At 41.3% G+C, this 21,691-nt stretch overlaps 1 protein-coding gene across 1 annotated transcript in view; it reads right to left on the bottom strand.

Moving 5' to 3' along the window:
• Positions 1–18,910: 18,910 nt before the first annotated feature.
• SLC38A1 (solute carrier family 38 member 1) overlaps positions 18,911–21,691 on the bottom strand; it is a 50,777-nt gene continuing 47,996 nt past the window's right edge. The window contains exons 14-16 of the mRNA XM_044423083.1: positions 20,788–20,929; positions 20,594–20,691; positions 18,911–19,307 (exon numbers count right to left, since the gene is read on the bottom strand). Of these exons, the coding sequence (XP_044279018.1) occupies positions 19,230–19,307; positions 20,594–20,691; positions 20,788–20,929 (318 nt within the window). The 3' untranslated portion in view covers positions 18,911–19,229. The remainder of the gene's footprint in view (positions 19,308–20,593; positions 20,692–20,787; positions 20,930–21,691) is intronic.

Raw genomic sequence — 21,691 nt, 5'->3', positions numbered from 1 at the left:
TGTCCAACCTAAATGGGGGAGACAGGGCTTTGGATATAAAGAACACTGAAAACAGAATATTCCTAATATCAGATACAGATAGAGGGAAACAGCCCAGACTGCCATCTCATTACCATGAGCAGGAAAAATAAGGCTAAACTGAAGAGCATGTGTTTGGGCAAGAATGTAAAATGAGCAGTGCACAAAGCCATTGCAGGCATCACCTTGAACCTTCTGCATCGTTTGCTGGGAAAAAAATTACAACAGGACTGCCTGGTGGTTCCTTGCTAGTGTTATTTATTTATTTATTTAGAAAATTTCTATGCCGCCCCATTCGCCAAAGCCTCGGGGCGGCTCACAAAGATGTCAATTAAATATAATATCATTTAAAAGCATTTAATATTCTAAAATAGCAACCAAATAGTATACACACAATTGAATAAGCAAACAAGTATATGGTTAACAAACAAATTCTTTATGTCTGGTCTCTTATCAGAGATTGTGTTAGTAAGGGAGTCCCTTTCCTTATCTCTCCCTTGCTATAGTCTCTGATCAGAGATAAGGACTGGGTTTCCCTTGCTATAGCTGGCACTAGCAAGAGATATCCCAGGCTTGTGTGTGTGTGTGTTTGCACTTGCATTGGTTTGTGTGTGTGTGCATGTGCTTGGGTGACCCCTGAGTACTGACTGATGCATTAATTTATATTAAAGGAAACTTATTTTCCTGTACCTTACAAGTTTTTCCTGAACCGCTCAAAAATGGTGTTAGAGCAGAACAAGCAACATCCTGAACAGGGGATTGCTGGCCTAGGCCTTCCTCTATTATTTATTTATGTATTTATTGTATTTACATCTCACTTTTCTCCTGTTGTGGGACTCAAGGTGGTGACATGTGGTTCCCAGCTGGTCTTCCCTCCAACCTCAGGCCAGCCTCAGACTTGCTTAACATCAGTATGGTGGCTGCCTTATGTGCCTTCAGACCACACACTGGGCCTCTAGAACAGAGGAGATATGCATTTGCAGTTAAAATAAGACTTGTAGTTTGAGAGGCATAGGATTTTGTGCTTCTCTTGGGAAAATCTTAGAGTTCAAGTCCCAGAGTTCCTTGTGTGAGCTATAGAAGGAGGGACAGCTGGGTAAACTGATCAGGGACACTGATCTCCCAGGGATGATAGGAATCAATGCTGCTGGTAGAATCAACAGGCTCACAATATGTGTGAATCAATGTCAGGTTCACACACTCATTTCCAGTGAAGTGTGCATAGATGCAGAGAGTTTTGCACACAGCCAGTGACTGTGGCAAAAACTGAATTCAGTTTCAGCAAGCTAGCTCTCATAAAAACTGCAGGCAATCTACTATGGTACAAGAATGGTTAGGCCACCATTAGATTAGGCAATTCCAGGCTATTTATCTATCATGGTTAGGCTATTCTATCTATCATGTGCAATAATATGGGCTTTGATGAGCTATCTGATGATTTTGCAATGAAAAGTGTTGAGGGAGACTTTCAGGTGAATTCACATTTATAAAATATCTGTAATCCATTGGATTAATGGTAACAATCAAAGAGCTCATTCTTTTCTTTAGAAATGCATGATAGTTAACAAGCCTTGTAAAATCCTTCTTGACAGCAGTTGAAGAACAAAATGTAGCAAAAGTATTGGGTATTTGGGGGTATGGGAGAAAAGCTCAGTGTAGACCATGTGTACTTTCAGAATTAAAATAGAAACTGTGTGTATGGGATGAGAATGTGGACTTTGTGTGGATGGGGTCTTTGTAAATTTGTACTGGACTAAAAAAATATTCCACACAGATATCCTAACCATCTAGAAACTTCTCTCATTGTTACATAGATTTTGATTAGATAATGAAGATAATAATCAAAATGTGACTTCTAAATTATAAATCAAACAAGAAAAGGTTCTAAAAAGTACTTGAGAACCACCTTCAAATTTTAAATTTGACCTACTATCACCAGGGACAAAAAATGTTACAACAGAACTCTAAATATATATGCTGCCTACAAATAGATTCCATGGATTTCAGTTTAACTCACTTCCATATGGGTTTTGTTGTGAGAAATGCAGCCAGAAGAATTAACTAGATTTTTGGCAAGTGTCTCATAATAGGAATGGATGATTGACATGATCCTTTTGTATTTGACCATGAGAAGATCATTTTGTATCTGGTTCATGAGGAAACAATTGTTTGCTAGAATGGGCCTTTCTTTCTGTCATTGTACAACAGTTGCACCTCTACCTCATGACTAAATACCAAGTTGTTACAATCTTGTACCTTCCAGAACAGAAAATTCATCCTAGTAAAAAGTCTCTACAAAAGTCAATGGCTTAAGACCAGTTGCTTAAATAAGCACAATAGAGGAGAACCTTCAAGAGTGGCAAGTACACAGGTATACCTCCAGTGGTGTCAGCATTTCTGAGACTTTTGAAAAGGGCTGGGTTGCTGTGTCAAGCAGATCCTATTGCGGTTGTGGAAACAGAACTGATGCTGGTAGACACAAGTACAATACCTTCCCAAATGAATGACCCAGGCATTGTGTATGAACTTAAACGCTACCTTAATTGAGTGCAGAGTGAGTTAGAATGTGAATGATTAATGACCTTGGTTCTACACCGTGGGCATGCTAATTCTGCAGAGAAGTGGGCCAACTCATATTCCCTCGAATTTGGGGGCAATCCACATTTTATAAATTGAAATAGACTGAATTCATTATAGGGAGGAGCTGGATTATTTATGCTTAAAGTTCAGTGATCCTGTTGCTTTTTTAGTGCAACTTTAGGAATTGTTACTGAGCAAATGCATGCCTGAAATGATACTAAATTGGTAATGCACACGTTTATTGTTGTGCTAAATGTGAAAGTAACAGTTCAAATGTCAAGGTGTCTTTTGTATATGGTTAATGTTGTAGGTACAGGAATGTTGAGGTTTCAATTCCATGTGTATTCACCTGGGAGTAAGTCCCACTGAACTCAGTGGCCTGAGTTTCGAGAAGACATTCATAGGAATTCATCTCTAGAGATTACAGAAGTGCTTATCTGAGCACTGGCCAGTTTGTGGGATGGATTTTAGTTATTGTAGTTTGAAGACATGAACAGAACAGTCACAGGTATGAGGCTAATCATTTGCTCTTGCTAATTGCCTACCATGGTTTGTATAATCTCGCAAGACTGGGTAGCTGCAGTGAGTGGGTAATGTCTCATTAAATGAAGCCATCATAGTTAGTTAAGCCAGCCAGTTAGTTAACCAGTCTGGCTGGGTTCAGACAACATAACAAGCCACCCTTGGGGAGGAATGCTTGCCTCCAGTTTGTTCCCATTTTCCATTGCTGCAGCATCTACAGATGATCGAAGAAGAAAGAGAGGGATGTGACTGGGACTCTTCTCTCTGTGTCTGCAGCTGCAATCCTGGGCAATGGGAGGAATGCCCCACCTGGCAATGGCCTTCCAGGCTTTTTATGTCTCCAGCTGTGTGGTGGCACTAGCATCCAACAGAGTGCTGGCTCCTCTGGGCAGGGCAAGCTGCCCAGCACTTGCCTTCATCCAGTGGAAGGAAGGAAGATCCATTTCCCGCAACACACGTGGCTTCTGCCCACACACCTGCTGATAATGGGGGGTGCAGGAGAGTGGGATTGGCTTCAAGCGATCCTGCTCGCCCCCTAACTTTCCTGGACCACATGGGAAACCGCTGACAGCTGCGCAAAGTGCCACTTGGGTGCTTTGCTGGCTGCTATCAGCTAGAACCCCTTGGCTAGAGAAGCAACGCTTTTGGTTTGGCCATGTTGTCCACTATGAACCATGGCTAGTTGGGGTGCTTTATAAGCTTGCCCAGGGTGGCTTAAAAACCATTTAGGAAGCAGAAGATGATCAGAGGACATGCTAACCGTTCCCCCATCCCATGGCTGAGTGTCTCTTGCAAACCCAGTCCATGACTTATTGTGTTGTGTGAACCATTCACTGATGACCTTTCTCAGGAAAGGGATGGAGTAGGGAGTGTGACCCAGCTGACCCTCCTGGATTTCATACTGCTGGCCAGTTTCTACTGGGGCAGCTCTGGGGCTGCCTGTTTAACTGCAAAGAGACACTTGGTGCTTTTTCAAAGTACCAAAACGGTCACTATCAGAAAGGATGTGGGTTGCATTAATTACTATTTAATTATACATTGTCCTCCTGTGTATTATAACGGGAAGTCCCTACTATATCCTGCTAATTTTAGCTGCTTCCTTTCAGGTGTGTGTGTGTGCCTTTTATTTTGTTTATGCAAAGCTGACTCAACTATTTCATGCAAGGCCATATGGCTGCATTTAGAATGAAGCATCATGCACATGAGCCAAAAACAGTGTAGGAGGAAGACAATAATCTGTAAAATGACTTCATTCACCATCAATAATGTTATTGCAAGAAGACAACAGAGTTGATTAGAATCAACTCATACAGCTTTTTCACCCAACTGCAAATGATTGTGTAGGGAAGGGAATTCTAGGAAAAGCTAGAATCTCTCATAGGCCAGTCCTGTGACAGAAAGATACATATAATGTCATGTGTACATAATGTTCTGAGACTACATAATGTTCAGGCTGAGAGTAAATTTTGAACCACAGACTTTACTTCTCATTGACTAAGCGTAGCTGCCCATTATGCTACACCAGCTATAAAACTAAGTGGAGTAGAAGTTTTGTAGAGGCCAGTATGGCAAATTATAAGGATTTTATTCAACATTTTTGCAGGGCAATCTACCATGAGCTGAGACAGATGCATGTAAGCTTACAAACATGGGGGTCTTGCGTGCATGAGGCAATGTCCACCACACTTCACCCCATGTGTTTACCCTAGACAGTTGTTTTTAGTTACCTACATTTAGCACTGAAGTGGGGGGATTACTTCCTGTATCAATGGTACTTGTATTTTTAAATACAATATGTATTGTCTTAATTCCAATATTATTGTGAGGATGTGCTTTGTGTAATTCCTAAGGGACATTTGAGGGCATCATTACTCTAGAGACTTCTGTTTTAATTTTATCCTTTTATAGAGCATGTATCCGTATTTTTTGGTTGACATGGTTGTAATGGTTGAAAGCTGAAACAACAAATTGAGTCTGCTCTTGGGCTAATTGTCAAACAAGCACAAGCTGGGTGTTGCCAAAAAAAAAAAAAAAGGGGGATTTGGATCAGTTATGCAAAGGGAGTTCAGATATACCCACCTTCTCCTTTGGACAAACTACTAGGAATGAGTATAAAATGTCTGTAGCTGATTATCCCAATGGGGTTTTCTGAAAATCAGGTTGTAATAATGAAGTGAATAGCACTTTCCTCTTACAGTAATACATCTGGGTTGCATTGCAACTGCTGGGACATTATATACAAAGAACTGGACTGTCTGATATGAATTGCTCATGGCAGTCAAAGTCCCAACAAAGATCCTGTAGACATAAGCATTGCTTAATGATGTTTCCTGTTTATACTGTATCTTCACTTCAATGGGAGAACCCATTCTAAACCTTTAGCCTTCAATGAACATTGGAATTTGTTCCCTAAAGCCACAATACTATGTATGTTTTAAAAGGAAAAAAAAGCCTACAACTTCCAGCATGCTTCAGGTGCTGTCATTGTATTAGTTCCAGTAAGTTCCCACTTACATCAGTGGCATACAAGTCCGGACTAACTTTGCCCATTAATTTCAATGTTTGCAACTCAGTTTGCTTGGATACAAATCATTATCTGCAAACCACAGAATGAAAAAGTGAGAATTGGTTCCTTGCCTTCCTTACCCCAACCCATCCATCCTTTTCATTCTTTTTTTCTTTCAGGATCGGGGAGAAGCATAAGATATGCAAGTCAGAAGATAGAAGTGATGGAGGAATGGGACAGACAGGAAGAATGAGTTGATAGGTGTGACTATGAATGGTTTGGAAGTGGATAGCGGCAGCATAGGGTGGTCTTGTGCCATCTTTCACAGAGGTCAGTCCTCTATTTGAAGGATTGCCCAAGACTCTGTATTGAAGGCATCCACTCTTCAAAGTGCTGTTCAGTCCAAGTCCGCTTGAATGCGAAAGAACCATTGGAAGAAAGAGCGGGGGTTGAAGCTGCCCATCAACAGCACCTGGACAGACTGAAAAAGGCATGGAGGTCACCTCTTCAGTCTTCCACACTTTGGTGGGTTGCATTCCCATTTAAATAATAACAATAGTTTCTAAAATTGTATCCATGTATATAAATTACCCTGTGAAAAAATTATGCACACTGAACTCCTTTATTTTTGATGATAGGTGTCCTTTTTATTCAGAAGTGGGCTCTCTAAAGTGTTCAACAAATTGGAAACCACACAAAGGATCCAAAAGGCAAGAGGGTAAACTTGGCTTTTTCCTACCCCATAGTGTTACTAGGTATGAGGCTGGGCAAGAGGCCTTCTAATTCAGCCTGCTCATTCCCACCACCTAAAAAGAAAAGGAGGGAAGGAGAAAGAGAGAGAGGCAGCAAGCAAGCAAATATTTGTTCTTATTGCCTGGTAAACAGTGTGGCAGACATTTTATGACCAAAAGGAATGGTCAGAAGGAAGAAGAGGATCCCAGTGGTGCCACTGGGTAGAGATGTGGAAGCGGTAGTAGCTGTTCTGCTCCTATGTATAAAAACATTTTAAAATTCACAACACACTTCACACAAAGAACCAGTTCTTGCACATAGCCTGTTGGTGTGTCATTTTCCTCCAACATAATAAACTCTGACCCATAACTCATTCCAAAAAACATGTTCCAATGCTTGTTATACATCATTAAATGAGTTGGGCAGTCATAAACACCCCCACACTCCTCTTCCACACTGACAGAGCTAGAACTGATAAGATTGTGTGATATGTAACATGTCTGGATTTTTTGACCTGGTTCTTCAGCCGGGCATAACAAAGTACTGCTTAATACATTTGTGTGGTGCAGAATTTAGCCAGAATGAGTCAAAGGACTTTGAAGAACAAGTAATAAGAATAATTTAACAATCCCCTTTCTGGTATTTGGCAAAAAGAAAGCTTGTTCTTATTGATAAGTAGGCATTTCCTACCTTCTGTTTGTGCTGCCATTTCTTCATGGTACCTAAAGGATCCAGATGGACTTATGTAATCATGCTATCAGTATACACAAGGACAGAATTTGTTTCCAGAAAAAGAACAAGGAGATGGCAAGTTCTTTGTTTTCCAGAACAACTACAATTCCCCTCCCCACCTGCCTTTTCACTTTGCAAATAACTGCCAGCAGGAACAAATGAATGGTCAATGAATGGGACAATCACTGTATCACAGCACCAGTGTTCAGATATCACCAATAAACTCATCTTGCTGTTTAAGGAACATTCGTTATACATGAGTTACTAAGGGAGGAATTAAGTGAGTGACCGTTCTGTGATGCCATAGCCTAATGCTCCCAGAAGAGGTAGTTGAAACATAACATTAGTATATAGACAGATCTAGTATGATCAAGACAAGAAAAGGGGCCACTGGTCTTCTTGTTGCAGATGTCGTGCTGAATCTGTCTGGAAAGAAATAATGTACTGGCAAACTTTGTCAGCAACAGGCTTTGGAAGCACAATGTATGGTGCTCCTAGCTAACCGTCAGACAGGAGAGATTTGTCACCATGGAAACAAGGATTTTTGGGTTTAAAGGGAATCTGCCAGACATAGAACCATTGATACTGCATGGATACTAAATGCACACAGATAGCCTTAAAGAAATACTATTTCAGTGTTTTAGCAGAACAAACCCCCAGGGTCAAGATGCAGGGAGAAGAAGCAATGAAGAATAAAATAATGTCTTTACATGGTTGTAATCAGATGAACTTATTGATGGTGTAGAGGAATGTGATATAAGAAAGTGAAGAAAATATAGGCTGGATTTTCAAATTAAAGCTTGGCATTAGAGGGAAGGTTTAGTTTATTGGAAGGTGACAAGACCAAAGTGAGCTTCACTGAGAAGGAATGTATGGAATCCGTATGTATGTTAAAGGGTGTGAAATTGGGTCATGATGAAAGTAAAACACCATAAAAATATGGTATTGAGTCTGCATAAACCTCTCCATATTGTGCTACTTATAACAGATGAGGTAATTAGGCTTTCAATCAATCAATCAAAGCAGGTGAACAAACAGAAAGGACTGGGAGAGGTAAATGAAAGAGGTTCTCATGGCTTTCAGCCCTGCGACCCTTTCTGATGCTATACATTCTATGATAATAATAGAATTTGTAATTGCCAATGGGAGGAGAACGTTTTTGTGAAGTGGTGGAGGACTCAAGTTTCTTACACCTACTTTGAAAACGGATGTAACCAATGCCCTGTACCTACAGGAATACGTGTAAAAGTTTCTGGCTTAGTGATGCCATGATATGTGCCTGAAAATATTTGTCCACCTACAGTAGGTGTCCATCTATCCTAGGACAAAATGATGGCTTCAGGCCTACAGTGCTCCCTTATTGTCTTGAGTGTTACCAGTCATAATGTGAGGATATTCACAGAAGTGCCTGATGTCTCCTTCTAGGGTTTCATGTGGGGAATAGTGTTTTTTATTTGAATCATTTCAGGGCTCTCTTTTATCTTATCAATGCTTGCACTGCACAGGGGATGGTGCCTCTGAAGGAGTTTTGAAGGACAGCAGCAAGGGAGAGGGCCCTTTCAGGGCCGACTCCCTGATTTCAGAATTACTTTTCACAATGAGGTCCACCTGGCACCAGCTAGTTATCTTTCTAACACTAGGCTAACATTTTCTCTACACACAGGCATTTGACAACATATGATAGGGTTTTTTTAACAGGTCCTTGGATAATTTGTTGTTGGTTGTGCAAAAGTTTTATATTGTTCTGTATGAATGGTTTTGCATTAAATTATGCTATTATCTTATTAGGGGTTAATTTTTGTAAAGTGCCTAGCTGGCTATTGGACAGTATAGACATGTGATGAATAAATGGAGTCAGGAAGGAGTTGGTCCCACCACCTTCTGCCATGCCTGCCTTCACAACAGCCATTGGAGGCCATGGGAAAGCCTAGAAGAAATCCTGGAGATGTGCTAGTGAAACAGCTTCCCCATCCTATGCCATTTTCACTGTGGCCAGGTGGAAGCAGGGGCCGGCCTTCCCTTATCCCCTTCAGTTGACCACAGTGGGACTACTTCAAGGCCAGGGCCAGTGCAGCATTCTCTAGATTCCACAAGCATACCCAGCGAAGGAGAGGGCTTTGCATCCAGCAGGTCTATACCCATCCTCGATATGCCAAGTTTTCCCCACCAGCACTGGTGGAACATTGCTGTCAGGAGGTCAATGCTGAAGGAGCTTCTACTGGTGTACTGGAGAATCTCTGGGAATGCTAGAGTCATCCTTCCAGCAGAGCAGAACAGATGCTCCTTCTTATGGTCCCTCAGCTGGTTCTAAGATTTTCCCCTTAAGTCCCTACTTTCCCCTCTATAATGCAAATACTGCTTCTGAGTAGTTAGCATATCCCACTTGGGGCACCTTTGAAAAACTAACTGTGAACAAGCACTGAGAGGTAAAAGAAGAGCCAGCACCTCCAGTTTCATTTATTGTTATATCCTTAGTTTCAGTGGCTCCATGGAGCAGGAAGACTGACTGATGGCAGGCTGCTAATCATGAGCAGTGCTGCAGGAGGAGGGATTGGTGGTCGTCCAGCTGGAGAGAAGGTAGGCAGGCTGGCCATGCTTTGGTGAGGTCTCAGCCACTGCTTACCTCTGTGGGATCCTGGTTGATGCCAGGCTTACTAAACTTAAGGCTGAACTGGCAGGTGGCTGGTCACCTGCCAAAGGTCCACACCCCAATGGGGACCGACTGAGAACAGTCCCCTGGAATTGATTTCCTCTTTCACCTTCACCAACTGCTTTCTCACTCTGGCCCAGACAACAGTGGTGGTGACAGGGAGCAGCAGATGCCTCTGTATCCTTGCTTATGGGCTCCCTGCCTGGGGAGCAGGCAGAGGATGCTTATTTATTTATTTAGAATATTTATATGCTGTCCCGTCGCGAAGGCCACAGGACGGCTTACATAAATAAGAATAATATAAAACATAATACAAATGAATTTCAGATCCACCCTGGCTGCAGATTAAAAACATTTATAATCCGATATTAAAAGTTATTAAAATATTGTTGGAATAAAAAGGTCTTAACCTGGCACCGAAAAATAAATAATGACGGCACCAGGCGGACCTCTCTGGGGAGCGCATTCCATAGGCTTATGATGAGAAAGATGATGAGCAGCTGGTGACCATGGCAGTGAGAAAGTGGACTGATGGAGGGAGGGAGCCCACTGAGCTGTCCTGCCTAAGAGCGCTCAAACCCTGGAGCTGATGTTAGTTGGAAAACTAAAACCTTCAGGAGTTAAAGCAGTAATCATGAGACCTCTTGGCATGAAAAATGGCCATGTTCCCAAAGGCCATAAGAGGGCAACAGCTGACCTACCATGATGCATTCTTTTCCTCTACATTCTAAGAAAGGGCTCTTCTAGTTGCAGCTAGTCATTTTGCAGATGTTTTCAGGATGTAGACAAAATGACAGAAATGCACAGCATGTATTTCCTGCACTTTCTTCCTCTTCAAGCCATCCTAGCCAACCGTGAGTATACAGGGAACAGCCAAATTCGTTGTCTCTGGTGCAGTAGCCCAATGGTCTATCCAGTCCATGACCAGGGGATAAATGAGAGCATGAAGTGGTAAGAAATAAAGCTCCGAGCTGCCCTTCATTTTCAGGTCACAGACACATGTGGGCTTCCAAACTTATAAAGTACAGGCGATCCTTGTGTGAAATGGAACAGACCCCTGCATTTTAATAGTCACTTTTGCTTGTTTCCCTGGATTCTTCCCCAGAGGAAATGTGAAGAACAAAGACATTTCTACTTCTTTTCTCTGTTTCCATCCCTTGGGTGCAAGGTGCCCTGTCAGTCATATAGCTACTCCACTTTGGCCAAGCAGGGATGATGAGCACTCCTTAATGCAGATTCAAGCTTTTGGATCTTTGGACACCAAAACTGAACTGAACTGACAGTCTCTGCACAAATAAATTTATTCCTGCTCACTTCCATCCCCAGCTTTTTTTACTTTGTCACCATTATAATTCTGGAAGGGAGAGAATAATTTTGTAGCTGTCATTGTTAAATAACCAGAGGTTAGAAATCCTTGATCCCCCTCCAATCAATTTGACATCAGTCATGGTCTATCTTCTGTTCAGCCAAGTTTTAAAGCAGACTTTTCATATAGTATAAAAAAACTATATTGAGAACTTTGAATGTATAGTTTTATTTACACATAGAATCATTTACATATAGAGCATTAAATATGAACAGCACAGATATTGTTGGCACTTAAGTTAGAGCAAAAAAGAGAAAGAGAAGAAAGTACTAATAGCTCTTTTTAATCACGCGAGTGGACATCACTCAGAAGTATACATAGTTTAGGATGTTAAAAATCTGCTTTAGTATAAACAGTATGAATTCAGTTCTTACAGGGGGAAAACATTGCTTTTTAAATAGATCCTGTACCACCAGAGAGAAGTAATAATGCAGCTTAGAATCCTTTCCTCTGAAATTTGTGCTCTTGCTAAAATCAAAGTTTGTTCAGATTCATTTGGAAAGAAAGTTCATTTGAAATCAAAAGGACATCATTTAAATTATGAATAACAACATCCTTGAGGCATTAAAACATGTTACCCAAGGACTTTGCAAAATTTTAAAAAACAAAATCAAGAAACAATTCAGTGGATATGATTTTTTAAAAATTCTTTGCTGAGGGGCACAAGAAGTGTATTATTTAATAAAATAATACAGTCCAGTTCAACTTAAAGGCCTGGATCATGTCCTGATAAATCAATCAATGCTGGTATTATTAATTATAATCAATCAATCACATGGTGCAAAAATTCCTCAGGACCTATATCCAAGAGTGCTTTTGACTGTTCACAGCACCATTTTTGCTATAGGCTGTGATGCAAAGCTCAGGACAGCTCTGGAATGCAGTTCCCAAGGCCTCTTGCCATGAAAACTGCAGAGTCCCTTTTTCCTTGGGGCAAGGGGAGCACTTCTTCACACTGACAGGACAGTAACTACAGTAACTAAAGATGTGTTATTACACCCTGTCTCTAGAAAAGAAACATACATCTCTGTGAATGCTGACACGTGCAATAAGAGAGGAATACCATTTGTTTTCCTCATCTTATTTTTCATTGCCCCACAAATTGCTGACTGCGAACAGCCCCATAACATTAATGTAGTGTGGTATGTGTCTGTGTGAACACTCTGGTTGCACTATTGGCCTCCAGTGGCAATCTAACATTGATAAGGCTGTTGTTCCTGTATATGTGGAACATTTTCAACTGCTTTGGGTTGCATCTGCTTTGGATCACAGCACAAAACATTAAGGGCACTGCAAACTATTCTATATTCAGATAACATACAGAGTATATACCAGTTCAGAGGAAACTCCGGTAGTTCACTGGATTGTGCTCTGAGAGATGGGCTACAGCAAACAACACAATTATAGATGCTGAAGATTTGTTTTAGGAAACTCTCTTGCAGGGTAGATAGGAACAGGACTGAATGAGACAGGGCAAATATCAGTGGAAGCTAAGGCATTGATGCTACTATTCACATTTGGCTACAAATACTTTGTATTGTTCATATAGACAGACTGCCTCAACACTTTCATTTTATGGCGTACACAACTGCAAAAATAGAAGCATCCTATTTATTTACAATATATATATGTACACACTCGAAACATCTCCTACAACAGAATACAACTGCATAGATTCTTTTCATTGCTGTTAAAATAAAACCAGATTTGGGGATAGGTACTGTATGTGAGTATCCAGGTCCCACCAGCCCTGTATTTAATAAGAGTCATTCAATGTTATCATCTTCATATTTGATAACAGAATGCCTTAGACTTAAAAACCATGGACATGTTCAGTTCAACAAAAAGAGAACAGAAGGAAGTACTTTCCTGAAACCAAGCAAGACTCACAAAGTGTTCCTTTCTGAATAGGGAAAAGTCTGCATTCACAGGAGATCTGCGAGATTTCACTACCTTCTATCATGACATCAGAAATAAGATTGGGGAATCTTGTCTTGTCTTCATCTCATTCAGATTGTATTTTTCTGTTCTAGTAATAGTGCAATATAATACGTAAGGTAATAGGGAATAGATTTTCTATCTGCTCTTTTCCCTTCCGTTTTCCCCAGGGACCCACTATTGCGAATTGTGTGTTGGGAAAATGTGATTTATGTTCAGCAGATATGCCTAAAGGGGGTGGTGAATGAGAGGAGATATTTGGCAACAGAGCAGTGGGGCCAGTGGGGAGCACATAGGCGGTCAGGAAGGGGGACATGTAAAGCCTGCAGGCTGCTGACCCCTGCTCTACAGCAATTGCACATTGATTGTTCTAGAAACCAACAATTGAAAAAGGTGTGTATGATTAGCTCTTCAAAGGCATCGATCTTGCTGAATCAACCCAAAGGGCTATCTAGTCTAATAGCCACAAGGGGGAAACCAATGCCTCTGGGAAGTCTACAGCAGGCTTCCCTTCGCTATTTGCTTTTTCCTGACTGGTATGCATGAGATGATCCTCATGGGAACACTGTCTCCAAACGTGGTGTTGCTGTTTAGTGACCCTAGCCAACAGCAGTTGCAGACCTATGCCCTCGGAATAGTTCTCACCACCTTACAAAGACTATGGGTGCATTTGCTTATATTGTTTTGCCATGTTTTGAGTGTGTGCCACTTTGGCCATGAATTGTCTTGCAGATGAGCAAACAAACCATATGTTATTTCCTTCCATTCTGTCATGTTTCTTTTATATCAACCTTCAGAGTAGTTTCTTGCTGAGCACCTCCATTTCATAGCAGAGAGCAGCAGAAACAAGCCAGGGACAAGCTGGCTCAGTTTTGGGTTGAGACATCATTATAAGCCATAGTTTAACCAAGCTCAACTTTGTAAATGACCAACAAACCATGACTTCTTTTTGTGCATTATAGCTGGTTAAGAAACCATTGCTTGTTTATGAGGATGGATTTGGGTACAACAAGAAGCCAAATTTCAGCCAACCACACCATGATTTAAAGTTCTGTGCTAACCAGACCCTAATTGCTCCTGGTCATTATCAAAAGACACAAAAGGACAGGGAAAAGGGAGATAGAGGCCTGCTTCAGACATCAGAATAACCTAGAGGTTTTTTATTTTTGTTTTAATCCTGGGTTTTTGTGACTGCTTGTTTTTGCCACCCCATTCTTCCTAGGTTGGTAGGACCCAGAGTTCGTACAACATGACAAGCCGTAATATTCTTTTTGGGCTGTCATATTGTCCAAATCTCATTGTGGTATTTCACAATGAGGTAGGTTTGCCCTTTAGAGGCAAAAACAATGGCCCATTTTAGGTTTTGCCTATACCGCAATGACTTGCTGTTTCATCTGAACCTGGAAAATACAACCCTTCATCATACAAAAGCCAGAACCAGATGGCTACTTGGCAGGAAGGGCCCATTGTAACTTCTGCCAAACAACTGGCTGGAGAGTACTGAAAGATGCCATTTTGTGTGGCTGTCAGAGACTCCCCGCTCCACCTGCCCCCTGCTTTAAGTATCTTCTTCGGGGTAGGAGGGGCAGTCATCCAGGTGGAGCTGTGGAGGAGCAATGCCACTCTGCTCTCACTCTCATGAGCAGGAGGGGGCAGAATCAGCTAGGAATCAGGGCCCAGTTGGTTGCAGCGCTGCTAAGTGAATTCCCCCCACTCACTCCCATGTCTCTCTCCTGTTCGCCAGAGAGGTGCCATTGCTTTGCAGGGGTTGAAAAACAGGAACGAGTGCCTCCTTCCCACCCCATAACCGCTGCTTGTGGTAAAGACACTTAGTCAGGCATCGGTTTGGGGATGCCTCTCTCACGAGTGGAAGCAATACAGGTGGCCATTAGGGAAGTCAGCCAGGTAGTATTGCCACTCCCTGGCCACTACCGCTCTGCCGATTCTCCCCCTCGCCCCACTTGAGCACATGGGGGCTTCTCTCAGGTGCATGGGTGGGTGGCAGCAGGGGAATTAGCTGAGAGGAACCACTCCCTCCTGCAGCATCTCCCTGATGATCCCCACCCTCTTGGCCTTTTGCTTAAGCATGGATCTGGCATCCTTGCCCCAGCAGCCCTCTTTGAGGCAGGAGGCAAGGGTGTCTGATGTGCTTCCTCATCTTCTTGAGCCATGAGACTGCTGCAGCGAGCTGAGCTCTGCTCACATTTATGCCTGTCAAAGAAAGGAGCCTCATTCCTCCCTTTGGGAGCAGGAAGAAGATGTACCTCCATGAGCCTGATTATCTGACTGGCATGTTGAAGAAAAACAGCACGAACCATGCCAACCATGCAGGGTTGATTGGTGTGACATGTAAGACCAGCCACTGCCTCTTAAGCGCAGTCAGAGTGAATAGGCAGAAGTCAGATTTGCTTAGTCCTGGTCACACAAGAACCTAGGGCTGTTTTAAGAAACCCAAGTTTTTTTTAATGATGCCTAAGCCAATACTAAAGCTGGTGAAAGGCAGCCAGAAATCTGGCAACTTAAAAATCTCTGTGTATCTTGGATTACAATTTCAGATTAGGCTGGAAAATCAATATATTTCTTGGATGATTGTACTTGGTCTGGTATTGTGCTGCAGCACTAAAGCAAGCAGTTATTTCTAAAACAAGGAGAACCAATCTATCATTTCACTGAAGTTACTGTACTCAGTCCTCATATCATGGTCCTAAGGTGGTCTCCACCAGCATCTGGTATGCTCTCCACTGATAACTGTTTGGATATTTATCTGCAAGTCTACAACAATATTGAGGAGGATACCAAAATAGTCCCTTATTAGGCTGTTTTATATTAGGGTCTTTTGTGTTTAAGACAAAAAAAACCTTCCTAAGTCAGTCCAAACCCAGAAACACCTTGCATTTCATTCAAAATCGCCAGGTGGCCAAAATGCTAGACATTGATGAGAAACCACACTTCAAATCCTTGCTCAGAGAGAGAAAGTTCCTTTTTTCTCTTGGCCTCATTTCTGCCTTTCTAAAATAAGACTATTGCCGAACTACTTTATAGTGTGAAGCAGGTAATATGCAGCACAGAAGACTTCAGAAGTAGCAAGTTAATAATGAAGCACTTTGCAGGGGTGATAATACAACATTCTAAAATAGCATATTGCAATAAGAGGCAAAAGAAATATAAAGGCAGTTATGAAATAGTACTGATAGATAGATATATTTTGTTAAAAATGTACAAGTGGTTGAATATCAGGATAATCAGAGCCTGAACCAGATAAAACAAATGCTGGTCGGCCCTGGATTATAATCAGAAATTCTCATTATTCAACAATAACAGGACAATCATTATCATCATAAAAATATAGGTATCTGTACTCAGTGGCAGGCACTAAATAACTCAGGCTGCAACTCAGAAAACATGTGCAAGCGCTTTGAACAAACAGTGGGCTGCCCTACTTCTTCCTCTTTTTTAAGCAGACTGCAGATTCTTTGTTTAGTTGGACTCTACTCCTGAATTACAGGAGTGGTTTTTCAAGCAGCACAAGAGCCTCCAAGCAGCAGAAAACACCACGTGACTCTGCAGATTATACCTTTAACCTATGATCCTGTACACACTTACCTGTGTGTAAGAAACATTCAAATGAATAGGATTTCCTCTTCAGTAAGCATGTACAGGATTGTACTGTGGGATACTTAAATGTTCTCTTCAATGATTCCAAAACAAGTCTGTTGTGTGGGCACATGCTCATTTTACATTTGCCCCCGAGTTTTGAAATGAGTTTTCCTGCAAGGTACCAAGTTTGTTTATTACATTTATATTCTACCATTTATCCTTTTAAGGAACTCAAAGTGGCATACATAATTCTCCCCCTCCCCTCAATCCTCACAACAACCATGTGAGGTAGGTTGGGCTGCAAAAAACAGGGCAGACTCAACTATAAGGAAGAATATTAAAAAGGAAAGATATTTGACAAAAAAGTGAGAAAAAGATGGAATTAGACAGAGCCTAGCTACATAATCCATGCTCTGGCGACCTCTTGTATGGATTGTTTCAATGTGCTGTACGTGGAGCTGTCATTGAAAACAGTCCAAAATCTTCAACTCAGTCAAACAGGGCAGAGGGATTGTTAATGGTGAATGGCTTATGAGAACATATTGTGCCAGTCCTCTTTTAGCTGTACTGGCTGCCAGTTGAAGTCCCATCCCAATTTAAAGTGCTAATATTAACATTTAAAGTCCTAAATGGCTTGGGGCCAGATTATCTTACGGAACACCTTGTCTCTTATGTACCTACCTGGACCCTAAGTTCATCCTCAAAGAAACTAAGGAGGGTGGCACCTGGCTCTGGAATGAACTTCCCAAAGAAGTGTATCTGACACCTACTCTGTATTTGTTTCAGCACCAAGTGAAAACCTTTCTATTTTCCCAGTTAACTTATTAACTATAGTTTTAATATTGACTCTTATCCTGTACTGCTGCTATACCTCTGTGCTGACTTGGTTGCAATTGCTGTGGTTTTATTTTCTGATGCTATTAGAAAATCTTTCATGGTTCTGTGTTTTTAACTTTTATTACCTGCAGACAGCTTTGACTGCTGGGCAGTATAAAATGAGATAAATAAATTAAAAAACAATAAAAATGAACGGAAGATAGAGCAGACACCCAGGATGGGATCTTTTAGGTCAAAAACAGCACCCTAAGCTGGGCTCAGAAACAAACTAGTAAGCAATACAGATTTCTTAAAGTCAGCAAAATATGATTGTGCTAGCTAGTGCTTTTTTAGTAGCAGCAACCTTCTATTCCATCTTTCAGGGCAGTCTCATGCAGAGTACATTACAGTAATCTAGAAGTCATGGAGTGAGTGAAACATCTGAATGGAAATTGACAGTGGGTGGATGCAGGTGCTTAATTTCCTAAGTGTTTGATTTAGTACCAGTAACTCAGGCTTGAAAGAGGTTATGCCACCATCTTAAAATGGAAGAGAACTGCGCAAAAGCCAAGAAATCGCCAAATGCTCTACAGGAAGAAATGGGAGAAAAATATAGGGCCAGAAGGTTCGGTATGGCCTTCTGGAGAACCCTAGAGGGCCAAAGGAAGCCCTTCACCTGGCTTGATTCTAGAGGTTTTATTTAGTTCATAAAGCAACCAGCGCGTTTGAGATCGATTCAGGCGTAGTCTTTAGAACAATGGTCAGCTGGCCTTCTTAATGGGGACAAGTGCCTGGTCTTGCCTCTAAGCTCCTTCAATTTCATAACCATTTGTGATTCACAGAAGGATCCCACTTTTCAATGGCCAGTGTCTATACAAATCTTGTCATTTGCAGCATCACCTTCCAGCAGTTTACCAGACCAAGTACTCATTAAGAAGTTGTCAACTCCACAGCTCCAAATTGATATCAACAATTGTGTAATTGCCAGCAGTCTACCCTGTCAGTGCCTTCATATCCTCAGGGAAACAACTAATTGAACATAAACTTTTCACACAAAAACACACACACACACGACACTGCCATGGATTATAATAGAACTTAATGTACAAAGGCAAATCCCACAGGGGTGAATTCCTAAGGCTAAATTGTGCACAGGCATTGTCTACTGATACCAAAGACCCTGCAGCGTCCATCTGTGACCAACACTAAAGGTGCAATCCTATGCATGTTTAGACGGAAAAAGGCTGACAACTAGTTAGCAATGCTAGTTGGGATATTCTGGGAATAGGCTTTTCTTCTGTCTAAACATGCATAGGTTATCAAATGCTATAGCAGCATACTTAGGTAGATGCAAAATTATTTCCAGGAGTAAGAAGTATTTTTGATCATTGCTGGATAACGGATCTTACTTGAAAATAAAGTGATATAGTTTGCAACTATATGACCAAGATAATAACGATTCCCCATCAATTTAATGTCAATTACCACGCACGGAATACATATGACCAATGAACAAGTCTTTGTGCATGTAAAATTGTACTATCATAAAAAATTAATACTGATCCAGTAGCTTGTGGCAACATAGAAAACAGCATTAAAAATTACAATGAAACAACTAGAAAATACATCCTACTAGTATTTCATTATTGTGATTTAATGTAGGAAACCCATAACGAATGGACATATTGACAAAAATGGCTACTGGTGATTTTGGTGCGTAGCAAAATGGAAATGTGTTCTCCTCAATGTCTCATGAGTGTTTAGTGATCTTCTTAATTGACCCAGTCATAGATGACAAGAGGAATGCTTATCAGGGAAAACAATATTCCTAATGCCAGAAAGAGTGATGCCTGGAACCAAAATAGGAAAGTATGTTAGCTTACAGAACAGATTTTGGAAAGGCATTAAAGCTAAGCAGAAATTTCTTAACGATAAAAACAAAGAAATGAACAAAAATCCTAACACACATGGTTTGCTCACTGGTTTGCCAGCTATTCATGCAAAGTTGCATTTTATACTAGTTTCAGTCTGAAAGCTTAGCTAGAACGAATTTCAGCAGAAGACACTGGAAAGCCAAACAACCTTCTTCCAGTCTAGGAGGTCTCTGTCCAGCAATTAACCGCATGTGGAGTGGGCCAATGCCTCTGACATGAATTTCCATTTTCAGTGGCCCCACTTTCTCTTGGGCAGAATGGATACTCACACCACAAATATGGTTAGTGCCACAGGGATGCAGCAGTGGGGCCGACTGATGTGCTTCCCCATTCCACATGGTACTAATCATGTGATTTGGAATGCCGAAAAAAGGGCCACGGATGCCACATAATGACTTGCTCCTGCAGGAGCTCCAATACAGGGAGAGCGTTTTTTAAACCAACCTCTCACGCCTAGTGTGACCAGCACTAGAACCTTTGGCAGTATTTTCCTATGGGCCTCTATGACTGAGTGGCATGCATCTTACAGATCCAGTTTATATTTATTTAACAAACTTATATGCCACCCCATTCGCCTCAGCCTCAGGGCGGCTTACAACATAAATAAATATCATAAATATAATAAAATACAGTTGGAGACATCCTGGCCAAAGTTGTTAAAATCAATTAATAAAATCAACAATTAAAATGATGTTTAAATAAAAAGGTCTTGGCCTGGCACTGAAAAGCAAATAACGACGGCACCAGGTGGACCTCTCTGGGGAGCGCATTCCATAGGTTTATCAGTAGTACAAATATCCTGATCTAACTGCATCTTGTTAACAAACTCTAAGATGATGCTATAGACTTTGTAAGTGTGGATCTGGCCCCTCTCCATACAGAAGTTTGTTCATGTAGCACTTCTACTAGTGTATCAGAGTGTACATTGTGCTAACTGGAATGGCTCTCTGGATTTTACCTTTGTTGTGTCTTAGAAACACAGAAGCAGAACGAGTCAGAAGGGGTCTCCTGGGCCATCTAATCTGACCTCTTGCACTGGGCAGCTCCACTCATGACATGCCTACCATGTGTATGTCCAGCTTACCCTTGAACATCCTCACCAATGGGGCTTTAACCAGCTCCCGTGGAGGCCCAGTCCATACCCTAGGGGTCCTAACCATCAGGAAGGCATCTTGGTAAGTATGCAGTTCAATACAACTTACCCAAATCCTCTGCATCAGTCTGGATCCATCTTGGTGTGTAATTTTTAAATACAACGATGAAGGAAGAATAAAAATCAGCATATTGGCAGATGTTACCCCTACAACCAAAGAGATGAATCTTGTTATAATTCTGCCTAGGCTTGCCAGAAGAGAAAACAAGCATTTGTTAATCATATATAATTAGAATACTGTACCTACAACTCCAAAAATATCCTTCATGGAAGGTATGAAAATAACTAACAAGTTAATGATCACCAAAAGGATCAACGTAACCCAAATGTGACGGAATAAGTGGAATTTGGTTTTTCTAGCAAGTTCAAATATAGAAGAGCGCACCTGTGAGAGGAAAAAAGAAGACAACTGTCAGACAAATTTCTGCAAATTAGTAAAGGCAGCTAATCTTCTTGATAATTTCTTCCTTAGTTTTGTATATTGCATTTACATTTCATTTCAAAGTCTTCTGGAGGACGTGTGTGCATGCATGTGAGAGGGAGCGAGGGAGGGAGGGACGGAGGGAGAATTGTTTTCATTTTCAACAGATGCTATTTATTTCAGCTGCAGGCTTTTTATATTAACATTGTTTGTTCTAGTGTCAGAATTAATTACCCTTATGCCAAGGCTGAACTTCATCCATTTTCTCCCACAAATTAGATTTCCATGATGAATCAAATACGGAAGGATTAAAAAAAAAAAAAAAGAATCGTGCACCAAAATTTGTAATGGTTCAGCCTTTTCTGGCTGTTTGAGCCCATCCCATAGCACTGAATGGTCCAATCAGGAGTATAATGGTCTAGGAATTCAAAGGAACACAGTCCTGCATTTCATACGGAAGTGCCATGTCCTTGGCTTCTCTTCTCCCACTGATCTTTTGTGCCATTGGTGACCTCCAGCCCTCAGTAGGCCAATGTGAACCCACCGTTTCTGCTAGTGGCTCTTTTTTGCAAGTGCTCCTCTTTCAGTAATTTAGCATTAAGAAGAAAGACAGGCAGCTGCCCCTCTAGGGACAAGGACAATAAATACAGCAGGAAAACACTGCAAACAAATTTACGAAGCCAATACTTGCTGAATAAATCTACTCTCTGATATGGTACAGTGGGC

The sequence above is a fragment of the Varanus komodoensis genome, unplaced genomic scaffold (genome assembly GCF_004798865.1).
Source record: "Varanus komodoensis strain SLA01 unplaced genomic scaffold, ASM479886v1 scaffold13_1, whole genome shotgun sequence".
NCBI lineage: Eukaryota > Metazoa > Chordata > Lepidosauria > Squamata > Varanidae > Varanus > Varanus komodoensis.
The sequence above is the reverse complement of the archived record's forward strand: the minus strand, read 5'-3'. Positions and strand labels throughout refer to the sequence as shown.